The sequence below is a fragment of the Ictidomys tridecemlineatus genome, chromosome 3 (assembly GCF_052094955.1).
Source record: "Ictidomys tridecemlineatus isolate mIctTri1 chromosome 3, mIctTri1.hap1, whole genome shotgun sequence".
In the NCBI taxonomy this organism is placed as follows: Eukaryota; Metazoa; Chordata; class Mammalia; order Rodentia; family Sciuridae; genus Ictidomys; species Ictidomys tridecemlineatus.
This window is the reverse complement of record NC_135479.1, coordinates 43,839,500-43,863,228: the sequence shown is the minus strand read 5'-3', so window position 1 is coordinate 43,863,228 and position 23,729 is coordinate 43,839,500. Positions and strand designations below refer to the sequence as shown.

The 23,729-nt window shown below is 51.1% G+C and overlaps 2 protein-coding genes across 2 annotated transcripts in view; one reads left to right on the top strand and one right to left on the bottom strand.

The window, feature by feature from the left end:
* Positions 1–230: 230 nt before the first annotated feature.
* Positions 231–17,908, top strand: Trarg1 (trafficking regulator of GLUT4 (SLC2A4) 1). Its single transcript, XM_005327872.5, has 3 exons — positions 231–1,040; positions 13,349–13,481; positions 15,241–17,908. The coding sequence occupies exons 1-3, from the start codon at positions 669–671 to the stop codon at positions 15,252–15,254; spliced, it is 519 nt and encodes a 172-aa protein (XP_005327929.1). The 5' UTR covers positions 231–668; the 3' UTR covers positions 15,255–17,908.
* Positions 17,909–22,640: 4,732 nt separating this feature from the next.
* Gosr1 (golgi SNAP receptor complex member 1) overlaps positions 22,641–23,729 on the bottom strand; it is a 67,152-nt gene continuing 66,063 nt past the window's right edge. Inside the window, exon 10 of the transcript XR_013436237.1 lies at positions 22,641–23,002. The gene's annotated coding sequence lies outside the window, so the exon portion shown is untranslated. The remainder of the gene's footprint in view (positions 23,003–23,729) is intronic.

The window sequence follows — 23,729 nt, the reverse complement described above, 5'->3', positions numbered from 1 at the left end:
GTGACCCACCTTTGTTTTCCCCATCCAGAGCCCCTGACCCAGAGGAGCAGGTCCTGGGGTTGCAATGGAAACCAGAAGCCAGCCCAAGTCCCTCTGGGCTGGGCTGGGCTGGGCTGGGCTGGGCTGGGCTGGGCTGGGCTGAGGCAGAGGCGGGATGCTGCTGGGTAGCTCTCTGGGGAGAGGGGAATTGAAAAGGAAAGGCATCTCCAAGGAGGGTGGAGAGGGAGGGAGGCTGAATGGGGCGCACACGCGCGCGCGCACACACACACACACACACACACACACACACACACACACACACACAGCCTCCCTGCCTCAGCCTAAGCCTCACTCCAGAGAGGAAGGAGCATTCTTCACTTTCTTCTGCTTCCCCGCCCATCTGTGCTGTCAGCAAAGTTGGCCTCAAACTTGAGCAGAGCCGAAGGCTGCAGCTCCCTGGGAGCTCTGCAGGGGTGGCGCAGGCCCTGGCCTCTGAACCCAGCTGGCCTTGAGAACCCAGCTGGCTCCTTCTCACCCTCCCAGCACCCAGTTGGCCCTTGGGTCCCCAGGCCACCCTTCCATCCCTGCACTGGAGGCTCCCACTCCGGGCTGGGGAATGGTGCGCTGAGGTTCCTCTGAAGCCCCTTGTCCAGGCCCTGGAGCTGGAGCAGCCCAAAGCCCAGACCAACATGGCTAACCCAGGGCAACCTCAGGAGACGGGTTCCACCTCACCGTTGAAACTGCCCGAGATGGAGAAGCTCCTCACCAAGGTGGAGGGCAAGGATGACAAAGCCCTGAATCTGTCCAAGTCCTTCTCGGAGGCTCTGGACTTGGAGAAGAACGGCCACAGCCTGCCCTTCAAGGTGATCTCCGAGGGCCACCGGGAGGCCTCCCTCCCTGGCTCCCTTTCCCGGGCCAGCTCAAGGCGGGCATCCTCTGTTGCCACCACCTCCTTCGCCCAGGACCAAGAAGCCCCCAAAGATTACCTCATCCTTGCCATCGCCTCTTGCTTCTGCCCTGTCTGGCCCCTCAACCTCATCCCCCTCATTTTTTCTATTATGGTAAGTGCTGCTGTTTGTTCAGGGGCAGGGGCTGGACCTTGGGGTTGGCAGGCATGTCCCCAGGCAGGCACCAGACATGCCTGGTGGGATGCCGAGGAAAGAGCCCCAGGGGCTGGGGTCTTGTGGGAAGACATCTGCTGGCTCAGCTTCCTACTTCCAGAGAGGCCAGGGGCTGAGAGCTCTTCTTCCATCCTTGCTCCTGCTATTACGGCTTGATTTTGCCCCATTTCTGCCAGGGAAGGAGACTCAGGGAGCTGCCTAGAGCTGAATTCTGTGGGGCAGAGAGTCAGCCAAGTCAGGGGTCTTGCTTATTTGGAGGGGGTGGTTGCCCCAAGGAGCCATTCCTGAGCAGCCAAAAAGGGGTCTCAGCACCCCCCCCCATGTCCAGGAGAGGAGCCAGGCACCTGGGCCACCTGGGCATTCAACCAACCTCTGCCAACTCTGGTTTCTAAGGGCTGGTAGTGACTTACTTGCCTGCACTAAGGGCCCCAGGGATTCCCCCAACCCCACCCCAGGGGCACACAAGGAGGGACGAGGTGGCTGCCTGCCCCTGGAGCCTTGTGGGCCTCAATGGTTACACAGACTCCAGCATCTGTCTTTAAGGCAGGGGAGGTTGGCCTGGCACAAGAGAAGAATTTGAGAGTCAGAGGGCAAGGGCCTGCCTCACCAAGAAGGGGCAAGTGAGCTAGGTCTTTACTTCTGTGGGGTTTAAATTGGCTTAGATTGTTCCCCAGCCAAGTCATTTTGGGTAGAGCTATTTAGGGAGGATCCCACAGAACATGTCAATAGATGTTGGCAGGTGACCCTGGAGGTTCAGGAAAGAAGGAGGGAGAGTGAGACGCATGGCAATGATGTTTAGAACGAGGTTAGGAGCAAATGGGACCAAACTCTGGCCCCCAAGGCCGGTCAGGGCCAAAGGACCAGGTGGGGTGACACTGTTTCCCCTGGAGTGACATGCTGCTAACACATCTATCACCAAGTTCCTAGGAGTTGTGGTCACTCTGGATGTCCTCTGAAAAAGACCACATTTCTTCATTAAGGCTCAGTCTCCATCTAGAGGAGGACTTCCCCACCCCCATCAAAAACAGTAGCACCCCCAGGACATCAGGGGACACTGACAATATTCTTTTTTTTTTTTTTTGTACCAGGAAGTAACATCCCCAGTCCTTTTTTTTAAAAAAAAGAAAAATTGTTTTGAGACAGGTCTTTCCAAGTTGAACTCACTCTCCTCCTGCCTCAACCTCCCAAGTTGGTGGGATTACAGTTGAGCGCCACCACGCCTGGTGGCATTCTTGAGTATGAGGGATTTGGCATGGGCTCAAGAGACAGGGTTGGGCAGGGCTCCCTGGTACATCCCCAAGAACTTCCTGTGCTGCCTGCTGCACTTGGGGACTGCTAGGGGACAGAGCTAGGCTCCAGGTGTGCAGCCAGTGGCTCTGGGCAGGGCCAACCTCTTGGTTACAGAGAAAGGTCCCAGTAGGGGAGAGAGACTTTGGAGAGGGAATTCATACAAGGGCTCAGGAGAAAACAGACTCTAGAATCTGTCTCCTGTGCATGGGGGTGGGGGTGCAGTGTCCAGGCTGGGCAGGAGCTGCCTTCCTTAAAGGGAACCGGACCTGAGATGGTAAGAACACTGAACCCACCTCCAGCATTTCTACGTCCTGGTAAGGTTCTTGAGTCAGGTTAGATGGTTGCAGGGCCCAGTGCAAGAAGTCTAGCACTAAACCAGGCACCATTTGCCAAGTTACGGTGACCTGTCTTCCAGTGGGAAGAAACATGTAAACAAGTCCTTACAAAATACTGCATGAAGTGCCCCTGCTAGACATAACCACAGGGGAATTATAGAGTCCTGGACAAGTCTCTCAAGCCTCTTATCCTCAGTTACCTCTCTGAAAAGGGGGTATAACCATAATGCCTGCATTAGGGAGCTACTGGAGGGTAAAGTGGGATGGGCCATTCAAAGTGCATAAGAGCAACACTCAACGCATCCTAAGTGCTATTCCATGGTAATAGTAACTAAGTGGCAGCTGGGAGTCTCCCTAGTGGGGGATGGGAAACCATTGTAGATTTTGTTGTTGTTGCAGTGCTGGGATCAAACCCAGGGCCTTGTGCATGCTGGGCAAGTGCTCTGCCACTGAGCTATATGCCCTGCCCCCGCTTTTTTTTTTTAATAGTTTCATTGAGATATGTCACATAACATACAATTCACCCATGTAAAGGGTGCAACTCAATGGTGTTTTTAAAAATATTTGTAACTGATACATAAAAACACAAAATTCGACATATTGAAGGGGTGCCATATACTATTTCAATACATGTATACTTGGTATAAACATGTATCATTTCTCTTTTTTGGTGGAGGGTACTGGAGATTGAACTCAGGGCACTCCACACATCCCCAGCCCTTTTTTGTATTTAGTTTAGAGACAGGGTCTCACTGAGTTGCTTAGAGCCTTGCTTTACTAAGGCTGGCTTTGAACTCACAATCTTCCTGCCTCAGCCTCCCAAGCCACTGGGATTACAGGAATGCATTTATTTATGGTGGTAACTTTCAAAATCCCTTCTTCTAGCGTTTTGGAACATACTGTATGTTATGTTATCGAGAGTCACCCCACTGTACAGTAGCATCCCAGAGCATCTTGCTCTGAACTCTAACTTAGTACCCAGTGATCAGCCTTTTCCTACCCACTGCTGTCCCCAGCCTGTTGTAATCACCATTCTACTCTCAGCTTCTTTGAGAGTGACGTTTCTAGATTCTGCTCCTTGTCTCTCTGTGCCTGGCTATTTCACTCAACACAATGGCCTCCAATTCCATCACGTGTTGCAAATGACAGAATTTCATTCTTTTTCATAGCTGAATAGTAATCGAGCGGTTTTTAGTGTCCTCGAAGATCGTTACAACTTAGCCACAGTCAACTTTAGGATATCATCTCCTAAAGAAGCCCTTTCCACTCTAGCTGTCTTCCTCCATCCTGCAAGCCGCCCAGCCCTAAGCCAACACTGATCTTGCTCTCTATAGATTTGCCAACCAGATGCTTTGGGTCAATTGAATATATGACCTTTGTAACTGATGTTTTCCACTTAGTACCATTGGGTCCTTGGGTGGACCCAACGTCCATGTCTACAAACCTACACCAATAGCATCCCCTTTGAGCTTCCTCTCTGCAGTAGTATACTCACGTAAGGATCTGGAGCTGAGGTATTGTGGCCAGATTTCCATTTTGCTGGATCTGACTGGCATGGGGTGAGAGGAGGGGCTGAAGGAGGATGAGCCTGACACAGAGGTGAAGAGGCCTGAATCAGAGTCAAGGCAAGGGCAAAGGGAGCTTCTAGAAACTTTAAAGTTGGCTACATTGACCATTCATTCATTCATTCATTCAAGTTGACTTGGATGGCAGGTTGTTTGTTTTGAGGATACTCGCCCTGTCAGTGCTGGGCCCCTTTATGAACCAGGCACTGTGCTAGGCATTTTGGGAGTAGAAGGCTGATGTAAGTGGATGGCATTTGGGGGCATGGAAGAAGGGTACAAGAGTGTGACAGGGATTGGAGGCTGGCAGGGACTTGCTCCAGGAATTTTAATTTTGTCCCGTGGCTCGAAAGAATGGGTTTTAAGCCAAGGCAAGATGTGATCAGTTCATATATTTTTTGAAACATTTAATTTTTTTTTGTAGTTGAACACAATAACTTTATTTCATTTATTTATTTTTATGTGGTGCTGAGGATCGAACCCAGGGCCTTGCATGTGTGAGGCGTGAGGTGTGCACTCCACCGCTGAGCCATGACCCCAGCCCCTGGTCAGTTCATATTTTAAAACCAACCCTCAACTGCATTGTGGGAATGGACTACCCCCCCTAGCAGGGGTGATGAAGGTCTGACTTGTGACTTCTGGGATCAGAAGGAAGGACAGTGAGAGGAAAATGTTAGGAGGGAGGAGCCCTGTTTGCCTCAGGCTGCTGACCACCCAATTCAAAACTATCTGCACCATCTTAGAGCTCTGGGGCCCACAGCACTTAAGGCAAAGGGAAGTGGCCAGAAAAGGGTTAATAAAAGATTCCAGGAGGCAGGAGGAAAGCTAGAGAAGAGGGAAAGAGACCTAGGAAGAGGTGGACAAAGGCTGTGGAGAGGCCAGGTTCAAAGAGGACAGGAATGTCTACTGAGCTGGCCACTCATAGACCCCTGGAGAAACTCAGGGGTGCCCCAGGTGATGGAGAGGCCTGGACTAAAGGAGGGGTGGTGACTGATGGGGTGGGGTTCCTGAAGAGGAGAGGCCATGAGGACCAAGACAGGGAGGTAGACTCAAGAAAGGGAGGTGCTCACGCTCTGCGGTCTCCATGTTACCAGGGACCTGGAAGGCCAGGGGATCTGCTGAGAAATAGGGGCATGGTGGCAGAAGAAAGATGACACACAGGTCAGTGACCGGAGGGCTTTGCTGAGGTTAGGGACGATGGATGGGGGTTGTCATCAGCCTACAGGGTGGTGTGAGTTTCTCCAGCTGTTGGTGTAGGTTTGTAGACATGGACATTGGGTCCACCCAAGGATAGAGATGGCAGAGCGGCCATGAAAGCAGGACCAAGTGGCACAGGTGAAGGAGGTAAGAGTAACTGAGATGACATGGCAGAAACAGGGCTGAACAGGGAGCCCGTGAGGCCAGGAAGATGGTGATAGCCAGACACCAACCTCATGAGACAGCACGCTCTGCAGATGTTAACAAGCTCAAGAGAGGCTATGGGGGTGGTGGGTCTCCTCCCATCCCTGGGGTCAAGGACTTGATCCTGCATTTGGGTAGCCAGTGGAGGAACTTCATCTGAGGTTGATGGCCTGGTTAATTGTGCCCATTTAACAGATGAGGCAGCTGAGCTGTGCAGAGCTGGGCTCATGGTCACAGCTGGGACAAGGCTCATCAGCTGAATGCTGAATTTATTATTCTCTTAAGGCCTCACCCTGCATCTGACTCTGGTGACAGGGATGGTGTGAAACCCCTGGGAAAGCCAAATCTCTAAGCCATTTGTTCCAGGAAGGGAAAATCCCACTTCTTTTTTTCTTCATGCCCCCCTCCAACTCTCTCTCCATCCTTACTAAGTCCAGCAGCATCTTGTGGTTTTGGCAGGTGGTCAGTATGACCCATGGCTGCTCAGTCTCTAGGGCTCTGTCTGAGAATAATGGTCACAGGTGTTCAGATCCAGCTCTGTTCTGACCTCCTATGAGCCTCCTAAGGTGGTCAGATTTTTCTTCTGGGTCAGGACGAGAAGCAGCCATGTTCCTGCATGCCATAGTTCTCCACCTATGAGAGGAGCTAGACCCCAGGCAGTGGGCCTTCAGCCAGCAATAGTGATAGAACCAGCATCCATATCACTCATCCTTCTTTCTTAGACTGCTTCTTCATTTATAAAATGGGCACAATAGGCTGGGTACAATGCAGCATGCCTGTAATACCAGCAGCTCAGGAGGCCAAGGCAGGAGGATCACGAGTTCAAAGCCAGTCTCAGCAAAAGCAAGGCACTAAACAAAGCTTCAGCAGAAGCAAGGCACTAAGCAACTCATTGAGACTCACTGAGAATCAGAGCTGGGGATGTGGCTTATTGGTTGAGTATCCATCCCTGAGTTCAATCCCTTGTACCCACTCTCCTCCCCAAAATGGATACAATAATACCATCTACCTCGGGGGGCTTCCGGGGAAGATCAAGCAAGTTAATATATGTGAGGCACTTAGCACAGAGCCCGGCACATAGCAAGTGCTTAATAAGTGCAAGTGGTTGCTGTTGTCATTATTTATTCATTTTTTGATACAGGGGATTAAACCTAAGGGTGCTCTGGCACTGAGCTGTGTCCCCAGCCCCCTCCATCACATTTTTAAAAATTTTGAGATGGGGTCTGGCTAAGATGTCCAGGCTAGCCTCGAACTTGTGATCTTTCTGCTTCAGCCACTGGAATAGCTGGCATTATAAGCATAAACCACCATACCTGGCACTTGCTGTTCGTATTAATATTAAATAAAACTTTGTAATGTCAGAGGAAAGGGCAAATCCCTCATGGATGGGCAATTCTGACTTTAACCAATTTTGGGAGAAGTGTCTCACCCTTCCTTACATCATCTGGGGGAGGCACTGAGGCCTGTCTGTGGTTTTGGTGGAAGTCACCAATGAGCCCTTCCTCTGTGGGTTTTTCCTACAACACGTGGGAGCAAGGCAGAGATCCAGAATGGTTTTGATGTTTCCTTCCTCAGGCATTTTTGGTAATCTAATGATTCTTACTGATGTATTGTAGGCACAGCCCATTTTTTCACCCCGTGTTCATCCATCCACACAGCAAATGCACTGAGCTCAACCAGGGGCAACTGCTGCAAACTCAAGGGGGTCTTAGGCCCAAAGGCACACGCATGACTGAGATGTGTGGGCTCGTGGCTCTGTGGACAATGGAGAGACTGGGCTTAACATTGCTGAAAAAAAGGAAAAGAGATATCTTTCTCTTTAAGACCTTTTCCCCACACCCAAGCAAATGCTCACGTGTCTCTCTCCATGGTCCTGAATCATTACTGAAAGCACAGCTAGTTCTCTGGAAATTCAGGACAGTTCTCATCTCAAATCCTGCTCCTGTCCCCCTTCCTGTCATGCTTACAGATGAGGAGTCCCTTGGTAATCATCCAAGGCAGCTCCAAATCTCTAATGCTGAACTTCTTAAAAATCTCTGAGCCCTTTCTGCATGCTGCCTTTTCTTCCTCCTAATGCTGCCAAGTCATTGAAGTCTTGAGTTCAGTGACCTGAGCTGACCATCGGGGGGAGCTGTAGGTGACATGGGTTAGTGGGTGGGGCCCAAACCCAGATGCCAGGTATCTTCCCAGGGGGACCCACTGTCCTTATCTCTCTCATGAATCCTTCATTGACTTTGAACTTTCCACTGGTGAAGTTCAGCGGTTAGAAAACAGATTCTCCTCTCATTCTTTGTCTTGGTCCTTTTATTCTTTTTTTTTTTTTTTGCCCTCAAACATTTACTGAGGACCTACTGGATCCTAGCCTTAGGTTAGATGTAAGGGATACCAAGATGGAGGCTGCATGGTCCCTGCACTCAAGGAGCTTGCAGTCTGGAGAAGGAGAGTGACATGGCCCCAAGAAATAATGACACAGAGTGATAAGAGAAAGAGAGAGTGGTGCACGATGCCATGCCATGGGACACCCAAGGAGGGGCCAACTAACTGCATCTCCATGACCACCCAGTAAAGTAGGTACCTCTTCTTTTCTTCATTTCTTCTTCACAATCCTAAGTTCTGGGGATTGAATCCAGGGCCTCACACGTGCTACACACGTGCTCTACCATGGAGCCACATACCCAGACAGTATCTATTTTTCACCCCAATTTTGAAGGTAAACATAGAAAAGGAAATCCACTGGTCCAGGGTTTCATAGTTAATGGTGGAGCTGGGGCAGGTATCCAGGTGGTCAGGATCAGAACCTGGGTTCTTATCCAGTCTGCTCAGCTAGGGAGCTGGAGTCTATACCTGTTCCTGGTTGGGTCCCTTCCGTGAGTCTTAGGATGGGTTGTAGTTCTGCTCATGTCCCCTTCTCAAGCTAGATCCACCTTTTCTGTCCCCTTACTGGCTGACACTAGTCCATGGTCACTAAGAACCCCAAGGCCCAGAGGCATGATCACTTCCAGCTTCCTGCGCAGGCCCACTACACACCTGTGGAGGTGAGAGCTTACCTGCCCCTACATTTGCTCAGTCTCCAGGGACAGGTATGCATACTGCTCTGTCCACAGTTCATACCTGGATGCAAGTCCAGACCTCAGCCTTTCTGTTGCCCTGGACATCATGGTGTGGCACCAGTCACACTCCTCGACCTCATTGCCCCCTCCCTCTTGGCCAGATCTTTTCCTCTCCCATCTTGAAGACTCCCCCTCCCTGGGTCTCATCCTGTTGTAGCTCCTTTGCTATCTCCCTGCTCACCCAAAGCTAAACTTTCAAGACTGTCTCTCCTTGCTGTTGACCTTGCTCATTCCCTGCTTGGTTTTTTTTTTTTTTTTTTAATATGGCTCCATTTGGTTTCCTTTCCACACCTTCTCTGAACCTCTCCCACCAAAGACACCCAAGTCCTCTCATGGTCACTAGCTTCCTCTTCATGGGACTTGACCTCCATGCATGAGAAGCTACCATGGGCCTTTTGAACTTCCATCTCAAACTGCCTGGATGCTACCCTCTCCTCCCCTCTGGTCGCTCCTCAGTCCCTGTGACAGGCTTCTTTTCCCCAACACCCTCCTTTACCAGTCAGTGCTCCTCACACAGGACAACAGGCCTGTGGACCTGTCCTCCTCCCCCTGCGTGCTCCCTGGACCTCATCACACTGCATCCCTGTGCTGATGCTCCCTGAGCTCTGGGCCTCTGGATCCCACTGGACAGACGCATTCACAACGTCCAGGCACTCTCACCTGAACGGGGCCCACCCTGAACATGCACTCTTCCTCTATCTCTAGGAAGAGCATCTCTGTTCATCCACCCCCCAAGCCAGAAGCCTGGGAATGGTCCCAGCGAGCCCCTCTCCACATTTCATCTGACCTTCTCTTTTCATAATATCTCTAATCAGAACTCTTCCCCAGTCCCCTACTTACAATAAATCTGAATTTGTCTTCTCCCCACCTCCACTGTAGCTGGGCAGAACATTCCCAAAATGCAAGTCTGCATCGACGTGTTCAAGTCCCCACTTAAAACCCTCCATTGGTTCCCAATGTCCAGACTCCACTATGTACCAGTCAGGGTCCTTGTTGATGGGGCCTTTCTCCATCCGTTGCTTCTCTTACCCTGCGGGCAAGGCTCTCTATGCTCTGGCTCCATCCCTGCCTCATAAGAGTATTTGGAGGATGAAATTCCCTGAGCATTTAGCATATGCTCAGATGAGGCGAGTATTATTCCAGCAGAGGTGGGAAAATCTTGGTGGGCTTCACATGACAGGTAGCATTGAAACAGAGCCGGCCCTCGAGGGATAAGGAGGGTCTGGACCTGGTGCTGTGGGAAAGCAGAAACTCAGGCAGGAGCAGAGGAGGTCAGTGATCTCACCTCGGACAGCTCAGAGCAGCTGGGCCCACAGGTTGCAGAAGAGTAGATGATTTCAAACAGGAAATGAAGCTAAGCTGAGTTGGATTTTGTTCTGTGGACAATGGGGAGCCACAGAGGATGCTGAGCAGGAGAGATGCCTCTCAGCCTCCATCATCTCGCTGAACTTACATAACAGCTCCTGACTTGCCTCCCTGACCCTCCTCTTATCCCCACAAGATAAAAGGGATCTTTTAGAAAAACTGGTACCCAGTTATCTCATTCCCTGCCCCTGGTCAGATATCCTTCATTGGCTCCCACTGCTTTTGGGACAAACACCCACCTCCTTTGGGTGCTGGCAGAGCCCTACCTGGCCTAGCCCTGCCTCCCTCTGTAGCCTCCTTGTCCTCCCTCTTTCAGTTCCAACCACATGGGCCTTTAACTACTTCCCATTTCCTTCAGCCAACAGCTGTTTATAAACATCTACATAGTTGACACACATATGATTTGCATATGATTTTTTTTCCTGCTGGAACACTTTTCTTCCTTTTGAAAAATAATCTGCTTAATTTTGACTCATCCTTCACAAGAGCTCCAAGCTTCTTCCTCCAGAGAGGCTTCCCTGACTCCCCCTTTATAAGTTCTCATAGTACCACGTAGCTCTCCTTTGGAACTCTACCCACAATTATAATTTTGCCTTTCTTTGTGTGACTGTAAAAGAGGCCAGCAGGATGTAAGTCCCATGAGCCTAGGAACTGGGACGGGGAACTCACACCCTGCTGTGTGTCCTGGCGGTCTGGTACAGTGTCTGTGATGTGAAATGGCGGTGGGGAGAGGAGAATGGGGGACAGAGCTTGGGTCCAGGGGATCTTTAGGAGGCTGTTGCCATAGCTCCAGTGAAAGGGGTGCTTAGAACAAGGACAGGTAAAAGGAAGTTAGAGAGGAGAGTGGCGATGGAATTGACTTGGATGGGGGACAAATGAGCAAGGTGGATAGGCTCAGTGGTAGAGCACTTCCCTAGCATGCACCTGGCCCTGGGCTCCATCCTGGACACTAGAAAAATAAATAAGGATACAAATTAGCAAGCTGGAATGGCAGAGGAGTTGTGACCTGCAGGGTGGACTTGAGGCTGCTGCCAATAACTGGGAATTGGGTGAGTGAGAGAAGTCCTACAGGTAAGGAGCAGATGGAGGTAGTTGTCACACTGTCCTAAAAGTAACTTGGAAGTGCAGAGTTGGGGTGGGGGGAGTTGGTTAGAATTCTGGGAGGTGAAAGGACCTTGGTCTTGAATCAAGGGCACAGAGAGAGGAAAGGTCACATCTCTGAACCTCCGATTTTCCTTTAGGGAAGTGGAGCAGCACGGCTAATCTCTTAGCATGATTTTGAGGCTAAATGAGCTCATTAGCTGCCTGGCACAAAGTAAGAGGTTAATAAGTCACCATTATCATTCCCCTCCCCCTCCTCCTCCTCCTCTTCAAGGTACTTAACCACACTTCCATGCTAAACTCAGTGTCCTCTAAGAGTCAAAAAATAAAATAACCAAGTGATTGGCCTGAAGCCCCAAAGTAGTCACACTTTGGTGGACTGCTTCCTATGCCTGTTGCCAGAGGGGGCTGGGGCAAGTCCACCAAGTCCAGGAAGAATAGAGGGAATCTAGTAAAGAATCGGAGGTCATTCAGTTATCCCTCTCCTCAGTTCATACCCAAAGACTTAAAATCAGCATGTTAGAGTGACTCGGCCACATGGATGCTTATAGCAGCTCAATTCATAATAGCTAAGCTAAGGAACTAACCTAGGTGCCCATCAACAGAAGAATGGATAAAGAAAATGTGGTGTATATACATAATGAAATATTAGCCCTAAAGAAAAATGAAATCGTGGCATTTGTTGGTGAATGTATGGCACTGGAGACTATCATGCTAAGTGAAATAAGCCAATAAAAACCAAAGGCCGAATGAATGTTCTCTTTGATACATGAATGCTAACACACAACAAGGAGCAGGGGAAAAGAATAGAAGTTCATGGGATTAGACCAAGGGGAATGAAGGGAAGGGAGGGGGATGGGAATAGGAAAGAGAGAAGAATGAATCGGACATAACTTTCCTATGTTCATATATGAATACACCACCCGTGAAACTCCACATCGTATATAACTGCAAGAATGAGATCCTAATTAGAATAAATTATATATACTCCATGCATATATAATATGTGAAAATATACTCTATGTCATATAAATCTAAAAAGAATGAACAAGTTTAATTGAATTTAGAGATAAAAAAAAGAATATGATGTCATGGGGCCAGTCCTGGCCAGCAGGTGACCCCTGACCATTCTAGGCAAGGGCACAGGGCCACCCTTGCAGATTCCTAGTCCTCACCTCCATCCACCTGATTTCACCAGATTAACTAGGTTCAAGAAAAACAGCTCACCAAGGAGGAGCAAGTCATAGAAAAGGGCCCTGGTACCACAATCTTAGCTTTCCAGGACAATCCTGAGACATCTCCCCTTTCTTGCATGGTCTGAAAGGTGGGCTTGAAGAAGGATGTGGTCTTTGCCAGGCACAATGGCTCATGCCTGTAATCCGAGAAGCTTAGGAGGCTGAAGCAGGAGGATCAAGAGTTCAAAGCTAGCCTCAGCCACTTAGTGAGGCCCCAGGCAACTCAGTGAGACCCTGTCTCTAAAAAAATACAAAAAAGAGCTAGTGATGTGGCTCAGTAGGTAAGTGCCCCCTGGGTTCAATCTCTGGTATCAAAAAAAAAAAAAAGGATGTGGTCTTGAGTGGGCAATAACAAGAGGGAGGACAGTTCGTTTTTTCTTTTGTAGCAAGAAGGAGATTCACAGAGCAAAGGAGGCAGGCAGAACCACAGGGTCCTTGGGGTTCCAATGTGTCTGCAGGACTAAGCCCTGGGCTGGTCTAGGGGACTCTGACTTGTCTGCTCCTGCAAGTTGGCTTGGACCTACCCTCCCAGGCCCTGGGTCTCCAGTGTACCATCTGCCTCTATTACCTGCCCTGTCACCATCCTGAGCGAAAGTGCCCTAAATTTCTTGGTTCTGCTTCCACCTGTTCCCTGCCAGTGAGGGGCGGTCTTGGTTAGGGTCCCCACAAGAGGCCCAAGTCACTTCTCCAAGGGGAGCCTTCTTCCTTTCCCTAAGGGGACCTACTGGAGTGGGTGGCAGTGGGGGACGACGTGTGTCTGGAAGCCCATGTGGAGGCCACCGAGGGCTGCCCAGGTCTATGTGGTTGATGGACGCCCATCCTGAGTTCTCTGCTGTCCTCTCTCTGCAGTCTAGAAGTAGTGTGCAGCAGGGGGACCTGGATGGGGCCCGGAGGCTGGGCCGCCTGGCCCGGCTGCTCAGCATCACCTTCATCATCATGGGGATCATCATCATCATCGTGGCGGTCACCGTCAATTTTGCAGGTGAGGCCCAGATGCATGGAGCAGGGGCTGGAGCCCCTGGGGCAGGGGCAATGGGTGGGTGGGGGGAGAATACAAGCGGAGTGGGAGGCATAGTCTTATCTTCTCTTTCCAGAAAAGTGGACCAGTCCCCAGCAGTGACGACTGAGTGGGGATGGGCTTTCTGTCTTCTGCCTGGACAGTGAATCAATAGAAAAGGGTGTGGAAAGGGGACAGGCCTTGAAGCCCGATGGTCTTGGGACCTGGGCCAGTGTCCTGTCTGGCTGAGCCTCAGTGTTTTTCCTGTATAAAGTGCCAGGAAGAAACCTCTGGAGTGGAAGCTTTTGTGAGCATCACTTGAGATAATGGATGTGACTCTGCTCTGTACTCTGGGCTGGAGGCACAAGCCTCCTGGGTCAGACAGCCTGGGCGGCTCAGAAGCAAACAATGCACGCACAGAGATCCAGGAAGCAGCCACACTTCTGACCACCCAGAGGTGACCCAGTGAAGTCATTCTAGCCGGGGAACCCTTTTCAAAGGAGACGCTCAGCTGCTCATAAAGCCCATGCAGCTTTGTGAGTTCAGAGCTGCCCCGTGCCCGCACACTGGGACCTGTCTCCCCGTTCAGTGATCAAGCAGATCTCTTCTCTACAGATCTTGCTTCTCAAAAGGTGTTCCATGGACCAGCAGCAGGGGCATCACCTGGGACCATGTCAGGAATGCCCTACCCCCACCCACCCACTGAATTTTTGTAAGATTCTCAGTCCAATCATCAAATGGGGGAGGCGCTGGTCAGGAGTGTGGAGAGCTCAACTTGGGGCAGAGAGTTTGAGATTCCATGGTGGGACCAAGGACAATGATGGGCTTTCCAGAGAAGGAAGTGTTCAGGTTTTTGGTCACCTTGCCTGGGTTCAGAATCCAGGGCCTCCACTTTCTCCCTGTGCAAATGGAAGCATGTTCCATAAGCCCTCTGAGGCTCAGTTTACGGCATGAGTGTAAAGGGAGATGGATGTGCAGGTGTGTAAGAGGCAGGAGCATCAGCTTAGTGTCACCTTATGAGGCTTTATTCCTAGGCAGGATCTCTCCTTATGGTGGCAAGATGGAAACCAGCAGGTCTCATAGTGGCCCTAAGAGTGGCATACATTTTAGTCAGTCCAGTAAGGAGAGAAAAAAGTGCCTCTTTGGGGGGCTGGGGTTATAGCTCAGTGGTACAGCACTTGCCTAGCATGTTTGAGGCACAGGATTCGATTCTCAGCACTGCATATAAGCAAACTAAAAAAAAAAAAGGTCCATCAACAGCAAATATTTTTTAAAAAATGCTTCTTTTTATTTTCTTTCTCTTTCCCTCCCTCCCTCCCTCCCTCCCTCCCTCCCTCCCTCCCTCCCTTCCTTCCTTCCTTCCTTCCTTCCTTCCTTTCTGTACTTGGGATTGAACCCAAGGCCATGCACATGCTATGCAACTGCTCTACCACTGAGCTACATCCCCAGCCCTTTTATATGTTTATTTTGAGACAGGGTCTCACTAAGTTGCCCAGGGTCTCACTAAGTTGCCCAGGATGGCCTTGAACTTGCAACCCTCCTGCCTTGACTCCCTGAGTAGCTGTAATTACAGGTGTGTGCAAAAATGATTCTTTGTCGATGATTATAGCAAAAGTCCTCGGGCTGATTCTGATTGGCCCCGTTAGTTTTCCCACTAGGAAACAAAAACCAAATCCTCAACTCTAGGACTTAAAAACTCAATGTTCTGCACTCTCTTCTTTCATACATGTTCTTTTCTTTACAGTTCAGAAGAAATAAAAGTAACCAGGGAGCCGTGCAGGCAGAGGAAGACCCTGGTCAGCCACAGAGCTCCAAACCCATACCCTGTACCACAGGAGGACTAGATGGTGACTGCCAAGTGCCCACCTGTCCTCAAGCTCCAAAAGCACAAACTTGGAGGGAAACCCCAAGTTACCCCACTGTCAGTCCACATCAGATGGGAAAATCTGGAGAAAGAATGGAAAGAAGAAAGGAAAGAAAGAAAGAAGGAAATTAAATTTACCATGAAAACTATGAATAATGTGGTTTAATCTCCTGGACACATCCCAGCCTTTTGACCCCAAGGCTCTGGGTTTGTTCCTTGTGCCTGCAATTTCCTGGGACCTATGAAGTAGCATAAACTGCCAGAATGAGAAGAAAACCAGCTCCACAAATAAGACCAATTATGTAGAGAAAGCAGCAGCCCAGGCCCTTCCTTCCTTGGACAGGAGCAAAGATGTGGGACTTTACCTTTTATATTTTTCTCAAAAGCACACTTTGCATGCTCAGTGCCACATGCCTGCTGTGACCCCCTACCTGAGCTCACAGGTGAAGCTGCCACTTGGCACATGCCCTCGGGCACCCCATGGTGCCTTTCCCTGGAAAGAGGCCATGGCCACACACTTAAACCTCCCTTGCAGGGTGGAGGCACTTACAGGGATATTGGTGAAGGCGAGTTCAGGGGCAGCAGGACACACTGACCTCTTCCCAAACTTTTCAGCCTCGGAACCCCTCTGCTGAGAACTCTGGCCCCAGCATGCTTCCCAGGACAACTCTTGCTCCCCACCTGTGCTGTAGCCTGGGAGAGCACCAACAGGAACTTCTGGGACCTGACCTAACCTAGGTCAGCCGTGGGGAGGGCAGGGCTCACCCTGCCGGGGCCTCCTCCATGATCCGGGGTGCAAGCTTGAGAACCTATGCAAAGTGGCTCAGGGGTCCACATCCCTAACACTCAGGGTCCCCATGCAGAGTGCCTTGGGTGGGGCCTGGCTTTAGTCTCACCTGATGCTCTATGTTTGGCCCAGTGTTCCTGGACATCCACAAGCAGAAAATGCTTTCTCTGTTAAAGTGGTTTGGGGACCACCCTCAGGGGACTTCCCATGAGCTTCCAAGCTGCTAGAGGTATTCGTGCTGCTTGAAGAGGAATGGGCTGGGTTGGATCTAGAGGTCCTAGACAGAGGAAGGGCTTAGTGGAAGGGTCCAGTCTTTGAAGAGTAAGGGGCCCCAGGTTTGGGAGATATAATCATATGCCCAGAGGCAGGGGCTGGACGCCACAGCCTCTGAGTTTGAGGATCTAGAGGGACACCTGAAAAGAGCTAAATAAGGCCCTCTGCCTCCCACTGTTCCTTGGCCCTGTGATCTCCCCAGATTTCTCCCGGGCAGAGGCTGTGCCCACAGGGGCCTCACCTGCTCCTGGGTGCCCCCTGGCTTCAACTCAGACCTGGAGAGAGATGCCCAGGCTTGCCCACCCCACAGCCAGGGTTACTACCCTCAATGGGGGGACAGGTTCCCAGGCACAGCCTGTTTTGCCTGTACTCGATCAGGACCCACATGCTCCTCTCTGAGGCCCTTGCCTCTCAGAGGCTCCAGAGCAGAGCCGGTGAGCACAGAGACTCTGGCTGCCGGAAGGTGCTGTGGCAGCCCTGAGCCTTCCAGACAGGGCCTGTGTGACCCCCGGGGAGGGCAGGGAGGCTGGGTGGATCCCTTTGGGACTGTGTTCCTACATCAGTTCCTTTTGGGGGAATACACTCTCCCATTCCTGAAGGGGAGACTAGTTTGGTTTGCTTTATGGGCTCTTTGAGACCAAAATAGAGGTATGCCTATTTGCTGGGTGACAGGGGGAAGAGGTGTGAAGCAAAGTATTCTTGTCACTGGGGAGATCAGGACAGGCAAGAGGAGATGTAAGGTCTACGGGATCAGCCACGTGCAGGCTCGTGGTCTGGCATGGTCTCCTGGTGGGCCCTGGGGTCCCTAAGTTCAGCAACTCTGGAAGAAGAGGAAAAGGGACTGCATGACTTAGGGACAGTCCTATGGGGAAAGTGAGGCAGAGGTGAGCTTCTGAATGAAGCCTTTGCCTCAGAGCATCCAGAGCATGGCCATACCCAGGTCTTCCCATCCTGCAGAATCTCTCTCTCTCTCTCTCTCTCTCTCTCTCTCTCTCTCTCTCTCTCTCTCTCTCTCTCACACACACACACACACACACACACACACACACACACACACATACCCTCTTTCCTGCTCCAATCCCAGAACAGTCAAGGGCCCTGCTAAGGTGAAGCCACTAGCAGACAGCACCAGGAGTGGCTGAGCTAGAATGTTCTTCCACTCAGGTCAGAGCACCTGAGGGTCTTCTAGTTTTACCAGGGTCAAGGGAAGCACAGGGCAGGAGTGAGAGACGATGGAAGGAAGGTCTCTGAAGCCTCTGACCAAGGGCAGCCCGGCATCTCCAGGCTGCGCGGAAACGGGAGGGACAGTGATCCTGCTATTCCAGCTCCATTATGGGTCCAGCCACCAGATGCATGAACAGGTGGTCCCCTGGCTGGGGGTACCGATCTAGCCTCTCCCTGGAACCCCTCCCCACTGCCATCACCACTCACACCAGTGACTCTGTATTTCTTGGCATGGAAGGAAATAAAGCTGAACACACATGCTCACCCTGCCTGTGTGTGTGTGTACTGCGGAGGTCCAGGGGTTCCAAACAACCAAGCGGGGAGCAGATCACTCAGCCTGTTGGTTCCCAGTGTTGGGAGTGGCCCCTGGGGACCCTGGGCACACTGGGTCTCCACAGCCAACACAAGGTATTTCTCTAAGGAAATCACCCATCCTTTCCAGGTCTCAGTTAAAACTATCGGGCGACGCTGGACCCATCGTTGGCCCCCAGTTGTTCTTTCTGGATATAAAGAAAGCTCTTGGCTGGAGAGAGAGGTCAGGAACCAACTATGGCTGGCTGCAGCCACATGCTGGGCTCTGCACACAATGATAAATCCCTGTGGCTCTTTTAATGTCCCATGGGGGAGGCCTCTTGGGGAGATGGGCATAGGCAGAGCCCATGGGTGGCCACAGGGAAGGCAAGGAAGTGCTACTGGCACAGATGGCCAGAGGCTGGGGCATAGCAGAGTGGACCAGGGCATGGGAGCTGGAACCAGCTCACTGGGTTCAAATCCTGCCAGGCTATTTACTAGGAGAGTCCCCTAGGGAAACTCCTTAACCCCTCTGTGCCTCATTAACCTGGAAATGAGAGCATCCAATGGAATAATCCATGTCAAGACTACAGCACACCCTCTTCAGCTGCTGACCCAGACTCGCCCATCTCCTGCTGTTATGACAGAACAGAGGGCTGTGGCTGGTGTGTACATGGGAACTAAGGATCGGTCCAGGTCATGGGCCTGTTCCCCAGTCCTCTCCCTTCACTGGTCTATCCGCCTTAGGTTGAGCATGTCCTCAGCCCACCTCATGCCTGTCCATGGAGGAGTGGGCCTTGTGCAAATTTTGTCCCCTAGGGCTCAGGCTTTTTCCTAGTGGTTAGTCTTGAGTTGGACTCCTCTACTTCCCGAGAGGCATTCCTGAGTGACCAGGAAGCGGCTGTGTGCACACTGATCTCATCTCAGGATTCCATGCGACTCAATTTAACAAGCGCAGTCTATGTGCCGGCCTGGGGCCTGCAGTGGTCATGCAGAGATGAATGAGCATGGGCCCTGGCTTTGCAGATCTCTCAACCCAGTGAGAAAGGCCAGCAATTCAGTAGTCACCGTGAGGGTGTGGGTGGGTACTCACTGGAGCTCTGGCTGGAGCAGCACCTTGGAGGGGAGAACAGGGGAGGCTTTCTCTAGGGACCCTCAGAATGGGCCCCCTCCATCCATCCTCCACAAACTTTTACTAAGCACCTATTATGCGCCAAACCCTGTACTAGATCCTGGGAACACAAAGATAAAATAAGAGACAAGTGAAGCAGGCAGTGAATTCTAGTAGCTTTTCCAGGTCTTAAAAAGTATGTGAGCTCTTCCAAGGGAACTGGCCATTTTGATGTCCTTGGCTGCACTGGTCTGGCATGTAACGTATTTCTCTGCAGTCGGCCTAAATGCTTCCCAGAAGTGACCTTTCCAAAGGCATTTTAAGCACAATCTGGAGATACAAATTAAGATGCAAGGCCACCAGGGTGACACTACAGGCACACCAGGGTGAATGGGTATTTGCTACCCAGGCCCTGTTGATGGTAACCACATCGGTTTACTGCCTGACTTGGTGGCCTGAATGTGTCTTTGGCATGATTTGTCAGACAGAACTCAATTTCATAAATTTAAAAGGGGCTGAAGGAAAGACTTGCATTTTGGAATCAGTAAGGGAAAAAAATTTGGAGCTCTCAAGACATAGGAGGCTTCCAACGACAGATGACTGTACTTCTGGTCAAGTGGATTCCAATTCCCCATCTATAAACAGGGTGATGATCCCACAGCTCTGTGGGGACCAAGAACATGAAAGTATGAGAGGACAAGAGCTGGGTACATATGAGGGACATAAATAACAATGTTTTGGCACAGCCTAATGGCCCCTCTCATCCCAGAATCTGGAAGGTTCTGGGTTCCCTCAGGCTGATTTTTGAGTCTCAGCCCTTCTCCTCTTTAGCCTCCTTATCTGATGCACAGGAACCAAGCACCCCAACCCTGTGCCAAAATCTTCCATGCATCGGCCATGCAGTCTGAGGCAGGGCCCAGCCCCTCTCTGGATCTCAGTCTCTCCATAATAAAGTAATGAGCTGATGTAGACCAGGCTTCTCATCCTGGTCACACATAGGAATCATCTGTGAGCAGTCCACGACCCTGACGTCTGGCAAATCTGGCCTAACTGGGGTATGGCCTGTGCATCCAGGTTTTACAAGCTCCCCAGGTGTTTTCATGGTCATTTGAGGCCAAGAGCCACTGGTCTAGACTCCACACTCTTGCTAGTCAAAGTGTGGTCCTGGGATCATTAGCATGGTCCCACAACTGTCAGGGAAGTGGAAGCTAAGGCTGCACCCTCACACCCTCACCCTACCAATTGAGTGGTTCACATGCACGTTAAAGTTGGGCGCGCCTGGTGGAGATGCCTCCCTCCAGCCCTCTGGTTCCTCAGGAGTGGGCCAGCTTTGCCGCAGTCTGACTCAGAAATGGGGAGCCTTGGAGAGATGCTTCTCCATAGGGCCCTTGTCTCCCCTCTGGAAAGAATAACCTTCCTCCCATCCTTCTTGCCCTCCTTCCTTGATGGGTATGAGATATGGAAAAATGACAAACCCCCAAATCGTGTGACCTGGAAAGAGGGAGTGAGGAAGAAGGCAACACACTGATAACAAGGATCCTTTCCCGGGGACAGCACAATCCCCCGGAAGGAAGCAAACATCATCCAGTGATAAGACAATCCCCGGGAAGGGGACGCCCATCAAGCCTAGAATGGCAGTCTCTGGGGGGAGAAGCCGAAGCATTGATCCTTTTCCAAATGAATCCTTTCCTAGTGACAGTACAATGGGACCCCGAAGGAAAAGAGATAAACACTGAACACTGACTCCAGACCCTCCATTCTTCCCCAAATAAAAATACTATCCAGTAAAACAAATATCAAATTCTTACAAACCTGTTTCCTGAGTGCCCAAACTGACACGCTCTATTAATAATTAAGTCACTTCTCAGTGTATCACATAGAACCACAGATTCCTCCTGGGGACCGTGGCTCATTTTCCATCAGGAAAGTGGGTCCACCAAGGGCACGACTCCACCACTGAAGAAAGGCCGTGCTGATCCGTGAAGTTTGCACGGGGCTCCGTCATTTTGTGTTAACAATGAATGTATTGTGTTGACTGAGAAAATCTTGGAAATCTTGTTTCTCACCACCTTGCTTGCTTGAGAAGCAGAGAAGGGCAAGAGAAACCCCAGATAATCTTGGGCGGCCTCACAGCAGCAGAGGCTTGCACCTCATTTTCTAAAGTGTTGCCAGTAAGGTTGCAGCCTGGGATGGGAGGGTCAGAGTGGGTGGACCCCAAAATTGTGGTTCCTGAGGGATGGTGGGACCTTCTGGAACCTATCCAGGGATGAGGGAAAGCCAAGTGGGTGTCTCAGCTGCTTGGAGGGAAACTTCTACTACAACCAAAATGAATATCTTGGGCACTTGTGCTCGCCCACCCTCCCGCCCCACCTCTTTCTCTCTCTCAGTACCAAAGATTGAACCCAGGGGTGCTTAACCACTGAGCCACATCCTAAACCCTTTTTTATTTTCTATTTTAAGACAGGGTCTCATCAGGTTGCTTAGGGCCTTGCTAAGTTGCTGAGGCTGGCTTTGAACTCGCAATCCTCCTGCCTCAGCCTCCTGAGCCGCTGGGATTACAGGCAAGTGCCAACACACCTGGCTACATCCTGGGTTCTCTTGAGTGTCCAACCCCAATCTCCAAGCTTAGAAGAAGAGGAAGAAGGAAGGTACCCTGAGAAACAATGCTGTCTCCAGCACCCTTGTCCTGGACAGGATTTCCATTCCCAGGGTCGGCTCAGGTGCATAGGATGCCTTTGTGAGAATTCCAATATGGCCCCCGTGAGCAGAAGAAGGATAGAAACTGAAGAAAGTCTCCCCTTCCTGGGGATCCTGGAAGCTCAGCACCCAGCCTGGTGTGCTGAGGGCAGCTAGACTGCAGAGACCCTGGGCACCACCCGACAGGACACAGCCCCATGGCTTCTCCGCTGGGGGAGGGCTGGGGAGCTGCAGTAGAGCTGCTGGGCTGGAAGCTGGGCCCTGGCAAGGCTTCTGCCTCCTGCATTATTGATCTACTGCCTGGTCGTGGGTGTGAATAATTCATCAGGACAAGGAAGCACCCGAGTTTTGCAAACTGGAGGCATCCCGGCTTGGCTCTCAGTGTTTACTCCTCTTTGCTTAATGGGTTTCCCAGAGAGAGGCTGAACTGAACCGCAGGTTACTCCTCCCGCCCACAGGACAGGCCCGGGAATGGCCTCCGGGTTTGGAATTGCAAGAAATTTGGTCTAAGCCAAGTTGGAGCTGCCGGCAGCCCCTGGACCAGGGAGCCCCGTCCTCAGTGTGCTCGCAGGTCACTGAACCTCTACTTCCTCCCTGGTCCATCGGGGACAATACTACAAGGTGGGCTGAGCTGTGCATCCTCTTCACCTGCAGCCCATGTGCAGTAAACACGAGCTGTTATGGATGTGATTTATAATATATGATGGCTTCTTTGATTGTGGCTGAGGGCTCGGGAAAGAGGAGGTTGCTGGATAGCTGATGGATGGGGACAGCTGTGGTCAGAGATTCAGGACAGTGGGTGCCAATGGGGGTAAGGTGATGCCCCAGCCAGGGCTCTTCTGGGTGGGGCGGCAGGAAGAAGCAGGGGTAGAGATGGAAGGATATCAAAGAATCAGCCAGAATCCTATAGTGATTTTATCCCTGATCAGACTCCTCCAAATTACAATCCCAGGGGCCTCTTAGCAGGCTAGGGAGGGAGGATCCCCAGGTCACTGCAGCAGTGGGTGGGTCCGGTGGGGGTGCAGGCACACAGGGTACACCAGCTCAGCCCTAATGCACCGAGGATCTTGAGCTCCATTCTGTTTGATGGTTCCATTGACGCCTGTGTATTAAGGGTAGTGTAGAATGTAGGATCCTCAGGCTAAACTTAGGCATGGAAGAGATGTTAACCTCTTTATATAGAATCAAATTTAATTTCTCCTAGGTCTCCAGATGGCAGAAACTTTAGTTCAGTCAGTTCAGATCCTTTTATCCGCTTCCTGGTGTGAGAAATACAGAGAATGGCCTGAGAGAAAATGGTACAGAGAAAGCAAGACTTTGACGACCCTCTCCCCTCCCCCTCCTCTCCCCCTCCTCCTCTCCTTCCCCTCCCCCTCCCCTCCCCCTCCCCTTTCTCCCCTCTCCCTCCCCTTTCCTTCCCCCTCCTCTTCTTCTTCCAGTTGTAGTTGGACACAATACCTTTATTTTATTTATTCATTTTTATGTGGTGCTGAGGATGGAACCCAGTGCCTCACACATGCTAGGCGAGCGCTGTACTGAGCTACAGCCCCAGCCCATCTTGCAAGGTCAGGTGCCTGCTGGTCAGCCACACCCAGAGCAGTTACCATCAGTATTTTCCTCCCTATGCACAAGGTCCCTCCCCAGGGTTCCTCACTGGCTCAGAGCTATGGGGTGGACATGGTTCCTGACCCTCGCCCATGTTTTGCAGTCTCCTATTGGGTTATTTTAAAATCCACACTTTTAGTTGTCCCCACCTCCCTTCGTGGTGGGGACGTCTTCCTGCCTTGAGTGCCTTTGGGCACGTACACAGCTCATCTCGGTTGGTCAGGCCGGCCACTTCCCTCTCACCTTCTGCAAGTCAGGAGGCTGTGAATTATTTTTACGCTCTGGGGTTAACTACATGTAACTTCCCCTCTGCTCTCCCCTCCAGCTGCTTCTCTTACATCCCAATTTTACACATTAAGGCTACCTACTGTATTCTGAAAA